The sequence below is a fragment of the Rhincodon typus genome, chromosome 5 (genome assembly GCF_021869965.1).
Source record: "Rhincodon typus isolate 14 chromosome 5, sRhiTyp1.1, whole genome shotgun sequence".
Classification (NCBI taxonomy): Eukaryota; Metazoa; Chordata; class Chondrichthyes; order Orectolobiformes; family Rhincodontidae; genus Rhincodon; species Rhincodon typus.
In genome coordinates this window covers 54,400,847-54,414,783 of record NC_063336.1, presented here as the reverse complement: position 1 = coordinate 54,414,783, position 13,937 = coordinate 54,400,847, and the positions used below count along the sequence as shown (strand labels likewise).

Genomic DNA, 13,937 nt, shown 5'->3' with positions numbered 1-13,937 from the left:
ATTTCTGAAGAAGGGTCCGACCTGAAACGTCAGCTTTCCTGCTCCTCTGATGCTGCCTGGCCTGCTGTGTTTCCTCCAGCTCCACACTGTGTTATCTCTGACTCCAGTATCGGCGGTTTTTACTATCTCTAAGTGAAATGGGAGTGCTTACTTCCACCATGATACGTTAATTCAATGTCACTACAATTATGCAGCTCTTCCTTAAGGCTTTTCCACGATTGGTTGATACTTGTAACTACAAAGCTGAAAATTAAAATATTTTTGTAAAGAGCATCCATCTCTCAGGTGAAGTTTGAGGCCAAAATACATTCAACAAACTGCTCTGAAAAATCTTGACATTCTGACAGCTGTGACAAAAAAATCAGGATCTGGGTTTGTTTCATCCTTGAGCAATGCCCTATCTGCAGATCAAGTTTCATTGAAAACTTGCCAATTTTTCTGGATATAATAAAAACAGAAATTGCCAGAAAGACTCAGAAGGCCTGGCAGCATCTGTGGATAGAGGGCTGACTGAACATTTCTGGTCCAGTGACCCTTTTTCAGAACTAGAATAATTCTGGAGCACTTCAGAAAAGTTCTGAAGAAAGATCATTAGACCCAAAATGTTAACTCTGCTTTATCTCCACAGATGCTGCCAAACCTGCTGAATTTTTCCAGCAATTTCTGTTTTTGTTTCTGATTTCCAGCATCTGCAGTTCTTTGTTTTTTGTTTTGTTTTGGATGTATATTGTTTGCAAATAAACAACTGTACAAACTGGAGAAAACACTGCAACTTTTGCCATTGAAGGTAAGTGGAGGTAACTATTTATATTACCTTTTGTCTTTTTAATAATTAACTTGTGCTTTAATAGATTTACTTTTGACCAAAATGAGAGAATCGATAGAACAGAGTTTTGGGTTTATTTATTTCCTAAACTGAAAACAACAGTGCTAAAAATGGTATTTAAAAATAATTGCTTTCACAATCAGGATACACACAATCTACTGGCTAAAAACCAAATTTTGGTCACAAAGTTCATGGAAATGATGAAATGGAGGGACCAGTAACATAAAGTGATAGTGCCTTAGATATCCACTTTCCATATTGCTGAACATGGAAGCTTAAGGCTATCAATTTTCCTAATGAGGTCAATGTAACACAACTCATTCATCTCAATTAGTGCATGGCTCATTAGGGTGATTTCAGATGTCAAAATGACAAAGCTTTTCTGATACTATTGAAGTACTGTACCTACACTACACCCATACCGTGTCCATTTTGAATTGGTGTTTGGTGGAATAACCTAGTAACCAATTAAAATAGTTCTTCTGGATTTCCTTTGGCATCTGCCACCTCTCTGTCCACCAATCCCTTCCCCCAACCTCCCCATTTTATTCAACCTTAGCCCAATTTTCGTTTACCACATTTCACTGTTTTTTTGTTTTCTCTCCCTCTGCCTCACTACCACTATCTCAGATAAACAACTGATCAGATTATTATTTGCAGGATGAATCAAATTCGTCTAATTAAAAAAGGTGAAGTAATCAAGCTTTCTATTTTATTGTTCTTCTACAACATATAAAAGATCTCACTTGTTTGACATTAAACATTGATAAATATCTTTATCTTTACATTGATTGTATCTGAATTATAAAATGCCAACTTAATTTCCTGAAACATATTTATTGATTTATAGTCAGTTTTAGAATTTTGTACGTTAAGCGTAAAATTGGACAAACATCTGTCTTAAAAGCTTAACATAGTTAGTATGTTAACTCACGTAGTTAAACAAGCACCATCTTTACAGCAATATTTATATTTTGTAAGGAAGATGGAAATTTTACTCTTTTGTGGAATGAGGTGCTGGAATATGCCTCAAAGAGGATCTGTCATTTGGCATCATCTCCACCAGATTTCCACCAGTAAATTCATCCAGCCTGCCATTTGGGGACATATCTGGAGGCAATCCTGGGAATCACAGCAGATAAGCCACTAAACAAGTCCAGAAATGCTTATGTCTGTAGATAGAAACTATTATTATCATTTTGAACTGTATTTGCGTTCCCACCAGCCTTAAAGCTCCAACTTTGCTCACTGCAAACTATCCAGGTAAATTGGAAAAATAGAAAATTGTGATGATTGCTTCAGCTTTGAAGCCTAGTTATGCAATTTATGAAGATTTTGATCTTTATTGAGAAAGCTCTAGCTTCTATTAGCAATGGGTGGAGGTTTCGTTGCACTACAAGTTTAACAGCTGACAGTGCTTTTACTATTGTATCTAGTATTTTAAAGACAATGACTAAATTTTGCCAGGCTGGAAAAATGGTACAGGAAGGCATTGGAAGGTGCTATTTTTCCAGCACAGTAAAGGTGGCAGTTCCAATGCCTGCTTGGAGGCCAGTTATGCCACATAAGCTCTTCCTGCCTGCACAGATATGCCTATGTTTGGAGGACTCATTGCTTTGTGGTGAGACTCCCAGGATTCTCAGCTAATATGGGCAGGGAGTAGAAATACATTGGAATTTTTGGACATTCTTTGGCCAATGGAGCAGTTCTTCGATGGCTGACACTCATGGTCCTGCCTGTGCTTGTTAACCACTTCACCGACCTCAATAAGAATCTGCATACCTGGCCCTGCTATCTCCTCTCCCACTTATACTGACTTCAAGGGCACACTACCATCAATGTACCCTCATTCTCGAGATGCTGCCTCAGTACTGGCCACCACTCGCAATAGTGCACTGAGCTGCCAGTCTCTGGCCAGTAGCTCTTGGTGGTCCCTTAGTGGTTGCTACCAGCAAAATGTGGTCCAGGTCCACCGTGTGTCAAAGCAGCTTTATCAGAAGCTATTAGAGCCAATAGCAGGACTTGTGTTGCGTCTGCAATATTCTGACCACTACCGGAAATTAAACGTGACAATGCTGGAGCACTAGGTCTCAGTTATGTGAACCAGGATCATTTGAGTAACATTATCAGTTCACAAGTGAAGTACATGATGATGTTAACCCATCTGACGCCAGCCAGTTGGGAAAAGGACATCTATCATATGTTGATCATCATTCAAACGTATGTGAGTGACATTAACCACCAGTGGAGACTTGGTCATGCTACTGACCTAACAAAAAATATTTGCACTAATGCCCAAATAGATTTTAGGTAGTGTGCTCAGAAATTTTGTCCTGGTGATTCAAAAAGGAGGTTTTGCATTTTGCTTTTTCTGGAGTGCCCCCTCAGTCAAGTGTACAATAAGTACCTCATAGTGTAATAAGCACTTGCTGCTACAATACAGATTAGGTGATCCTGCCCTGGCACAAGATATTAAAACATGATCTTAAAATAAGGTAATCAGAGTTTGCAACATTGCACATCTGCATTCAGAGTAAGTGTATTTATTCTTACTATCTCTAAGTGTATTCATTATATTGATGCTCATTAAGGTAGGCTAGACATGACCACCTTTATACACATGGGAAAAAAGTGAGTTGATTAGGAAGAGTGAGCACGGATTTCTAAAGGGGAAATTGTGTTTAACTTGCTGGAGTTTACTGAAAAAGCAACAGAAGGATTAGATGAAAGTAACGTTATTGAGGCGATGTGCATGGACTTCAGGAAGGCATTTGACACAGTGCCACACAGCAGTCTTGTCAGCAAAGTTATAGGTCATGTTATAAAAGAGACAGTAGCAATGTGGAGACAAAGAAACATTGGTTGAATGACAGGAAACAGAGTAATGGACATTGGGTATATTTTTGGCTGACGGAAGTTGACTGAAGGAGGGTTTGTAGTGAAATGTCTAAGGATTCAGTAGTAGGAGCCTTGCTTTTTTTAATGATCTGGAAGCTGGTGTGCAGGGGACAATTTCAAAGTTTGCAGTAAACTTGGAAGAATTGTCAACTGTGAGAAAGACAGTGTGAAACTCCAAAAGAACATTGGCAAGCTGGTGGAGGGGGCAGTGGATAGGGGACGGATGACGTTCAATGCAGAGAATTGTGAGGTGATGTACTTATGTCAAAAGAACATTGAAAGACAATATTAAACGGGAGGCACAATTCTGAAGGGGGTGCAGGAACAGAGGGACCCATATGCACAGATCATTGAAGGTAGCAGAAGAAGTGGAAAGAAAAATTAATAGAGTAAACAGTGCCCTCAGCTTTATTAATTAGGGCATGTAGTGGAAGACCACGGACAAATGTTGATCTTGAATAAGCACTTGTTAGATATTGTGCACAATTATGTATGCCACATTATAGGAAAGATGTGAATGTGTTGGAGACAGTGCAGAAGTGATTTATAAAAATGTTTCCTGGATTAAGAAACTTCAGATAGTGGATAGATTGAAGACATTGGTTCTGTTCCCCTGAAGAGAAGAAGGCTGAGAGAGGTTTTCGGATTGGATAGGGTGGATAGGTAGAAGCTGTTCCTGCTCATAAAGTAATAAAGAATGAGAGGGCTTTGATTTAAAGTGATTTGTAAACAAAGCAAGGGATTTGAGAAAAAAAACTTCTTCACACAGGCAGTAGTTAAGGTATGGAATGCCTGGGAATGTAACGGAGGCAGGTTCAATTGAGGAAGTCAAGAGGCCATTGGATGATTATGTGGATTAAAATGGTTTGTAGGAATATGGGGAAAAGGGAGGGGATTGGCACTAGGTGACAAAAGCAGTTCAGGTGTGATGAGCTGAATGACCTCTTGCTGTGCTGTGACAATTCTACAATTCCGAAGGAATAAATGTGTATCCCAGACAGAGTGGGTCTGGGAAGAGCAATCCAGTTTAGCTAGGTAGCCAGAGCCTCTGAAGAAAAACAATTTTTAAAATGTATGTTTTGACAGATCACCTTACATGATGGATTGGTTTGGGGCTTGCAGAGAGTTGGATATATGTCTCCTGTGTCTACTGGTGAGCAGGGACTAGATTATCCCGTTAGGTCAGCCTGGAGTGCTCTGATGGGTTCAATCTTGCTGTAAGTATCAGTTTTGCAATCCATTTTGTTTGAGCCAATGTGCAGACATAGATCATTATACATGATCACCATGAACAGAAACATAAAAACAGTTTAAGGTGTGATCCTTATTTCATCAACTCACCCACAGGAGCTCGACAAACTAATGATGAAGAATCTGCATAGAATGATCCTGCCTGTTTCCTTCCATTATCATCCAGAATGTTGAGCGGATCATGGATGTCATTGTAACCAGCTACCGATCGAATGCTGCTAACACTACTAATAACAGATACATGTTGGTCAATCATGGGCCCCAGTCTGTGGGATTCCGGGTAGCTATTGTGACTATAGTAACCTGTAATTGAAAAAAAGAAATGACTCAATGAATAAATATTGACCCAATGGGCTTGATTTTCAACTCTGGGTTTTAAATCAAACGCCCAGATAATTTCCAGGTCCCAACTGTGCACCTTGTCTATGTTGCTAATAAGAATATATGAAACAGAAGTAGGAATAGGCCACTTGTCCACTCGAGTCTCTTCTGATATTCAATAAGATCATGACTGATTTAATTTTGGCCTTAACTCCACTTTCCTACCTGCCCAAAGGCACTCAGCTTTCTTGTAGTTCAAAAACCTGTCTAAGTTACTTTTGATCCAGCCTCTACTGCTTTCTAAGGGAAAAGATTCCAAAGATTAACAACTCTCAGAGAAGGAAGTTTTCATCTCCATTTTAAGAGGAAGGTCCTTTATTTTGAACCTGTCCTGCCATATAATATGTACCTTGCTGAGCTGTGCAGGGAAGTGGGAGATGCCCAAGTGGGAGAAGAGGAGTCAGAGGAAGACAGCAGCCATTATGGGATCTGACCCTGCTTGGACAAAACAGTAGGCAGGAATTTGGAGGGGCAGGGACCTCCTTGATTACAGAATTGGCCAAACAATACTGCTTCCAATCTGTGACAGTGAAACTCTCGGTAGCAAAAAATGTCTCTGCTTTTCAATAAAGTTGTAAATGTCCCCTTTAAACAGATAGTTGTGCATCAACTGGCATTACATTCACAAAGTTGCTGGAAAAGCTCAGCAGGTCTGGCAGCATCTGTGAAGGGAAAAACAGAGTTAATGTTTTGGGTCCAGTGACCCTTCCTCAGAATTGAACTCATCAGTTCTGAGGAAGGGTCACCGGACCCGAAACGTTAACTCTGTTTTTTTCCTTGACAGATGCTGCCAGACCTGCTGAGCTTTTCCAGTAACTTTGTTTTTGTTCCTGATTTACAGCATCTGCAGTTCTTTCGGTTTTAACTAGCATTACATTGTTTGGTTTTAAACATGTTCAGATAGATGTTGGGGGGGTGGGGGATGCAAGATGATACAGAAATGTGAACATGAGGATAAGAAGTTTAAATGTGAAGTCAGCAAAACAAGGATGATAGGTTGACCAGGACTTGTTGCATAACAGGATATGGACCAGCTATTGTCTTGCACCTCCCCCCCCAACTATTCACAGTAACTACAGCAGAAGATTTGCATGCTCACTTTCTTTGCTTTAATACAGTACATAACTGAATCTTTGGAAGATGAAGAATAACTAAGTCAAATAACAAATTGACTAACTATCCCTGCCCTATTGACAAGTTCCTCAAGGAGATCAATAAACTGCTCATGGAATAAAGCAGATTTCTGGATCCTCTGTTCCCTTCGAAAATTGTGTTGTTTTGGAAACATTGGGATCCAATGATATCTTCCATGAACAGATTTTCGATGCATGCCTAGACTCCTGTTTGTCCTTATCTTTTGAAAATTCAGACCAAGAGCCCACAATAATTTGGCTGCAGCTAGGGCACTAGTTGAATGAGGTGGAAATCTAAGCTATATTCAGTGATGCTAAATCTCAGTCATCTTTCCAGTATCAACATTTCTGCCTTTCTTTCACCTGTCTCTCTTCAGTATGAGCATTATTGAAAAATGAGAGACTGTTAGCACAATGTCATTGACCAAGTTTGTCACAAGTCCTGGTTAAGTTGCTCTGATACAACTCGAACATGTTTTGCATCCTCTTAATACCAGCCTCAGGTGAATGTCAGTGTGGAGTTTCCACATTCTCTCCGCGTTTACGTGGGTTTCCTCTGGGTGCTCTGGTTTCCTCCCACAATTCAAAGATGTGCAGGTTAGGTGGATTGGCCATGCTCAATTTCCCACAGTGTCCAGGGATGTGCAGGTTAGGCGGACTAGCCATGGGAAATGGAGGGGTACAGGGGTAGAGGGGGGGGGTGGGGGGGGGGGGGGGGGGGGTGGTGGGGTGTGGATCTGAGTGAGATGCTCTTTGGAGGGTCAGTGTGGACTCAATGGGCTAAATGACCTGCTTCCACACTGTAGGGATTCTATAATTCCATGAATAAAATGTCAGGCCAACAATTATTCAGTAGGCAAGATGAGCAACCAATTTCTGGCACAAGTTAAGGAACTGTGTTAGAACCTTCTGCTGTCAGACATAGCTCCTAGGGCTATGAAGAAGTTCTACAGCCAGAATTGTCCTTCCATATCAATGAGTGCTGTAAAAGATGCTGCCTCTGATCCAGCATTAAGTAATAGCTCAGAGAATGAGATTGTACAATTTCCATTTGAGATTCTAGGTCTGGATAATTATCTCAGTCCCTGACTGAGAGATGACATAATTTTGATGACAGTTTGTCCTACTTACGCAGGGACGGAGGAGGATCTGCCCAGGCTGCGAGAAACACCCTTCTCCCCATCTCTTCCAATCACTAAGGGACAATAACTAGAATCAGAGCCTACAGCTGACTCAGCGGATGGTCATCTTGGATGTTCCCATTAGTGGCATGGGTGCCCAAATAGAGTTACAAGGATATGGAGGGGTGGAGGTTGGGTCTGGGTGAGATGCTCTTTGGAGGGTCAGTGTGGATTCAATGGGCCAAATGACCTGCTTCCACACTGTAGAGATTCTTTTAAATCAGGTTGGCTTTTAAAATAAAATACAGGTCAATTAATGGATTGATCTGAATTCGCTGTTTCCTCTGGACTTGGACCAGAATCAGCAGACTGGCTAGTAGTAATATGTTGCAAGTGTTGAGCTAAAACTCCTTCCCTGATGGCAATGTGGATGTACCTACATCAAATAGATTGCAGCAATGCAAAAGGCAGCTCAGCACCATCGTTTCAAGGGCAACTAAGGATGAACAATAAATGCTGGCCTAGCCAGTGTCACATACATGTCAAGAGTGAAAGAAAAGGCAGAGTCAGAATAAAAATGAGGGAAATTGGTCATCACACAGCAAAAATTGCATTGTGCAGATGTATGGCAATATGTCTTGGATGCGACAAGCCTGATTTAATTAGTGACCTAGTTGTTCGTGAGCATTTGTCAAATAGTGATCCTAATATGACTGAGTTTCATGTAGCATTTGTAAGAGATAAACAAGATAAGCAAAGATCGGATACAAGAATTTTGGACTCTAGTAAATTGGGAAGATCTGCTAATAGATAAAACGACCAAGTGGAGGGTTTTCAAAGAAACATTTAATGCTCTTCAAAAGCAATTTGTACCCATGAGAAGGAAATGCTCCATCTCAAAACAAAAATAGCCACAGACATCTAAGGTAGTAAAGGACAGCATAAAAGGAAGGGCTTATAGAAGTGCAAAGAACAGTACAGATCCCACAGAATGGGACAAATACAAAGACTAACGAAGAGCCACAAAGTGGCTTACAAGATCTACTAAAAAGGATTATGAAAGGAAACTGTGAAGAGACATAAAAGACAGTAAGAAGAGATTTTATAGTTATATAAAGGGAAAGCAGCTGCTTAAAAGTACCATTGGCCCACTGACAGCTGAGAGTGGAAATGTTGTCAATGACCATGGGGAAATGACAGATATGCGGAATGATTGTTTTGCTTCAGTATTCACAACAGAAAAGGAGGATAGCTTGCCAGAAGTCCTAAAGACATTAACAGCGATTCAGAGACAGTGTCTAATTGAAATTAGCTGAAGTAAAACATCACTAACGGGAAAGTTAATGGAACTGAAGAGTGACGTATCCCCAGCACCTGATGGTTAAAGGAGGTAGGACAGCACATTTCCGAAGCCCTAAGTCTAATCTTTCATGGTTCCCTGGATTCCGGAGTTGTACCTCTGGGCTGGAAATTTGCTTATGTCGCTCTGCTCTTTAAGAAGACTGACAGAGGGAAACCAAGGAATTGCCAACCAGCTAACCTAACATCTGTGGTGGGAAAATTGTTGGTGTCTATTACCAAGGATAGGGTAACTGATCACCTCAAAAAGTTTCAGTTAATAAGGGAGATTCAGCATGGATTCATGAAAGGTCGCTCATGCCTTACAAACTTCAGTTTTTTGAAGAGGCGACAAAGGTGTAGGACAGAGGTAAGTCGATGAAAGTTGTTTATATGGACTTCCAAAACTCTTTGATAGAGTCCCACACAAAAGATTGCTAGCTAAGGTGGAAGCCCACAGAATTGCGGGCAAATTATGATATGGATAGATGGATTTTAAATTAAGTGTGAGGTTATCCATTTCAGACTGAAAAAGTGTAGATCACATTTTTTAGAAGGCACAAAGTTAAAAAAAAAGATGCTCAACAAGATTTAGAGTTCAAGTGCATAGCTATTTAACATTCCATGATCAGGTGCAGAAAATAGTCAAGAAGGCAAATGGAATACCAGCCTTCAAAGATAAAGGGCTAGAGTCTATGGATGCAGATGTTATGCTGTCATTATACAAAATCCTACTTAGACTCACTTAGATAACTGTAAGCAGGTCTGGGCACCATGCCATAGGAAGGATGTTTGGGCCCTGAAGTGACTTCAAAGCAGATAGAAAGGGATGATACCTGGACTTCAGGGGTTAAGTTATGAGGACAGATGAGACAAATTAGGCCTTTATTCTCTAGAATTTACAATGTCAAGGAATAATCAAATGAAGGTATTAACAGTAGAAAGACAGGGTAGACAAAGATAAACAATTTCCACTGGTTGAAGATTCTAAAACCAGGGGCATAGTCTAAGAATTAGGGCCAGGCCATTCAGGAGAGATGTTAGAAAGCACTTCTACATGCAAAGAGTTGTGGAGGTTTGGAACTCTCCACCTCGAATGGTGGTCGATGCTAATTCAATTGTTAAATTTAAATCTAAGACAGGCGGTTTTTATTAAGCAAAGGTATCATGGGATATGGGCCCAACACAGGCATATGGAGTTAGGCCACAGATCAACCATGATTGAATGGCTGTGCAGGCTCAAGGGCTGAATGGCTTACTTCAGTTCCAATATTATTATTTAAATAAGTACTTTCTCTGTCATTGAAGCATTTACAAAATTTGGGGCTGTAACAAATTTAAAACTAGTCGAGAAAATGTTACAAATTACTCCCCATGTTCCCACCCACTCTCCACAGCATCTCAAAACATGACCAATATCCTGAATATAAATCTAAACTTTTAGTTTTTGGTGCCTTAATTCTTTGTATAAAGATTAAAACTGGTGAATCCCCAACAATTTGTGCTCCACAGTCATTGATTTTTCAGTTTGAATATTTGAGCTCAAATCTATTTTTACATGTATTCCCAACCACAGGTTTCCATTGAAGAAAAAAGAAACTGTATGGACAGATATTTTTGATTTTATCTGTTGATAGTTACCATTGGAGCCAGTGGAAGGAAATGATGCTCCTTGACATGCAACTGAATTCCCCAAAAAGTTAAAGGTGCCTCCATTTAGCAACTGCATGTTGTGTGCTTCCTGCGGATTTGAAGATGACCCAAAATTAGATGGAGCTCTGGTGTTATAGGGTGACACAGCACAGCTACTGTTGAAGTAGTCCCTTGAAACTGCTTGTTCATTGAAAGAGGTGAAACGACTAGGATCCACTCTATGGTGGTACACTGCAGGAGAAGCATGTGTCTGATTCCTGAACATGGCTTGATAATTGGAGCTAGTGCCATAGAAGGCTTGATCAGGCTGGGGCAAAGTCTGGTAGAGGGACTCTGGGTACGGGTGACAGTGCGTGTGGGCAGATAATGTACAGCTGCCATTCTGAGACCTAACAGCCATTGGTCCTTGGTTGATTACACTTCCTCTGTTGCCCAAAGTTGGAGATAGAGGTGGAGTGATCACATGACTGTTACTGTGAGAAAGCTCCATAGGATCTGCAAATGAAAGAACAAAAATAGCATTTATACCAAATGTATGTTTTGTGATCTAGCACAGCAGGCTGTGTATGCATGATTAAAACATTTGACCTTTGCATTTTTCTTTGTTTGACACAACTGGTGGAACCTCGGTAATACCTGTAGCTGATAGATTTCCATACTTATTATTTTCCTTTGTCATTAGCCAAGCACAAAAACATCAGTGGGGTACTAACAGTTTATGAAATGTACATATCTTCAGTAAACATATTATCCTCCCAAGTAGGGTTCAACAATCCTAGAATCATTTTTTAAAAAATGAATACTACAAAATTGAATATTTGGAATGGATTAATTAAAATAGCCAATGGCTATTTTCTCAACAGGAATTATTCTGTTTTTGTTCCATAAATCTAAAGTATGAATTTACTGGCTGAATGAAAATGTATTCTTTTAGTCAGTTATTTAAATAATTTTTTGTGGCAAATTCTGCTATAAAACATTTCAAAAGTCTGAAAAATCTGAATGAATTTTGGAAAGAATTTTGTTATAGTCATAAAGTATATAAAATACATTCTCACTGTGAGGTTGATTGAACAACCATATCCTTCAGAACGAATTGGGTGCAGATATTTTTTTCAGGTTAAATGTATTAGCATTGATGAAACATCAATTCCTTAATACCTGAGCAGAAAATGTAAAAGTACGGTATGCGTATTCCTGCACTTTACCTGAGTCTAGTGTCATTTGCTCTAATACACAGTCTGTTTTTTTTTGCCCTTGTGATTCGTCATACTTACATTATTTAGAACCTTTTTGTCTTCTCCAGACCTACTCTATCCTTTAGGCACAATGAAACATGCTATTGATTGGAATATGCATTAGCTTGCCACTCTAAATGAAATTAGAGAAAATCTTATCACTCAAAAATGTTAAGAATTTCTATTTCTTTCATTTGACATTGAGTTGCACCTTTGAAAAGGCTATTTTTTTCTATTCTTTTCAGAACTTATTAATTAACAGAATGATAAGTAGATCAATGTTAGAAATACAGATTTACATGGATGAATTAATGTAAAGGAAAAAGAAAGCATGTAGTTTCAATATCTTACAGAACATTTCATCCAGGATGGGATTTGAAGTGTTTTTAACTGAATAAAATAAAAGCAAAATACTGCGGATGCTGGATCTACACTGAAAAAAAAACAAAATGAGAGAGAAACTCAGGAGCTTTGGCATAATCTGTGGAGACAGAAACACAATATTTTGATAAAACATGATGCATGTTGGACTCAAAATGTTAATTATTTCTCTCTCCACAGGTACCGCCAGACATGCTGAATTTCTCCAGCACTTTCTGTTTTTGTTTTAAATGGTGGTTCCACTGCACTCTTAAACAGAAGAAATGTCTTGTGATCAAGAAGTTATTTTTGCAAGTGCTAAGCCAAAACCTAATTCACAGGTATCAAATAGCTACAGTGTCAGTTACCTGAAGCAGAGCTTCATGTTGTCACAAGAACTGATAACTGGTGATGGCTGTGAAAATAATTGTTTTTGATCCTGAGAAAAAATTTGTAAGTGAGAATAAGAAATTCATTCTAAGGTTATAAATATAATTCTGAGTATAGTTTGTATCATGCCTGTCAAATAAATCTCCCACTGTTATGTGTACAGTCTGGCAATTCTACTTCATAATGTGATAAAATTATGATTGAAGTACATTTTTAATCAATGTCTAACAGTGTTACTATATTTCATACATTTATTATTGTTAACTCCATAAAGAATTGATATAAGCCTTGCTTTTTTTGAGATCCAACTAACAGCATGGTGGCTTGAGGCTTAAGTATATTCCTGTGACCAACTGGTGGGGCACTTGCTTTTCCAATCAGGGATTTGGGATCACCGATGACGTGTTGCAGTACTCCTCATCCACATGTCTGCTCTATTCCCCATTTCCTTATTCCCTTTTCCAACAGCTAATTATCTGCATACTCAATGGTTTATGTTCTCTGCTTCAATCATTCACTCTGGAACTACATCTCTGATGTAAAATAAATCTATTACACTTGCTGTTATGTCAATGACACTTTATCCAGACCACTTAAACTCTTTAGTTAATTAATCTATCAAATGCTTCCCTTTTATATTTCTCCACCCATTAGTCAGTCAAAACATTCCTTTGTTGTGATGCACAGCCTTCCTACCTTTTCCTAAAGGAAGAATATTCACTACCCAGTTGGATATGCTAACCTGCCAGCCAAACAAACAGTCTTATTTTACCATTTTTTCATATTTTTACATTGGGTAAGGAGAAACATTCAAAGATAATGTCAAAAAAAATGCATGGCTGCATTTTGCTGAAAACTGACTAAGTGTCATTTTCACAGTTTCCTGTTAACTTCCATGGGCTCCAGCAAGTTATCTGACATTATTCTCCACTGCCCACCTCGGTACGTATGCACCATGCCCCTACAGTACCGCTCTCACTTTACCGTGTGCTCATTAATGGTGGAATTACACACTGCTGCCGGGAATGTCTGGGATTCATGCCACGCCACTAAATTCAAGACAGAGTAGGCCTTCACACAGCACACAGTGGCTTTCTTTCTGTGTGAGAGCTCATAAGTGGCATGATTGATGCCTCATTGGAAGTAGAAACTCACAACTGTAAATGTTTTGCCTATTTATCACCTGTCTGATCAACTCTCATGGTAACTGTACTATAAGAATTAAGCTGCAGAGGCAACCTGTCCTTATCATGATACCATGTTAGAAGTCTGTCTAAAAGGAGTGCTCCTCTTTCGCTAACACTCATTGGAGCATAACAGCCTATTATGGTTCAATGTGGGATCGTCA

General features: G+C 39.4%; 1 protein-coding gene across 1 annotated transcript in view; it reads right to left on the bottom strand.

Moving 5' to 3' along the window:
• rfx6 (regulatory factor X, 6) overlaps positions 1-13,937 on the bottom strand; it is an 81,261-nt gene that overhangs the window by 6,729 nt on the left and 60,595 nt on the right. The window contains exons 17-18 of the mRNA XM_048596990.1: positions 10,590-11,096; positions 5,066-5,278 (exon numbers count right to left, since the gene is read on the bottom strand). Of these exons, the coding sequence (XP_048452947.1) occupies positions 5,066-5,278; positions 10,590-11,096 (720 nt within the window). The remainder of the gene's footprint in view (positions 1-5,065; positions 5,279-10,589; positions 11,097-13,937) is intronic.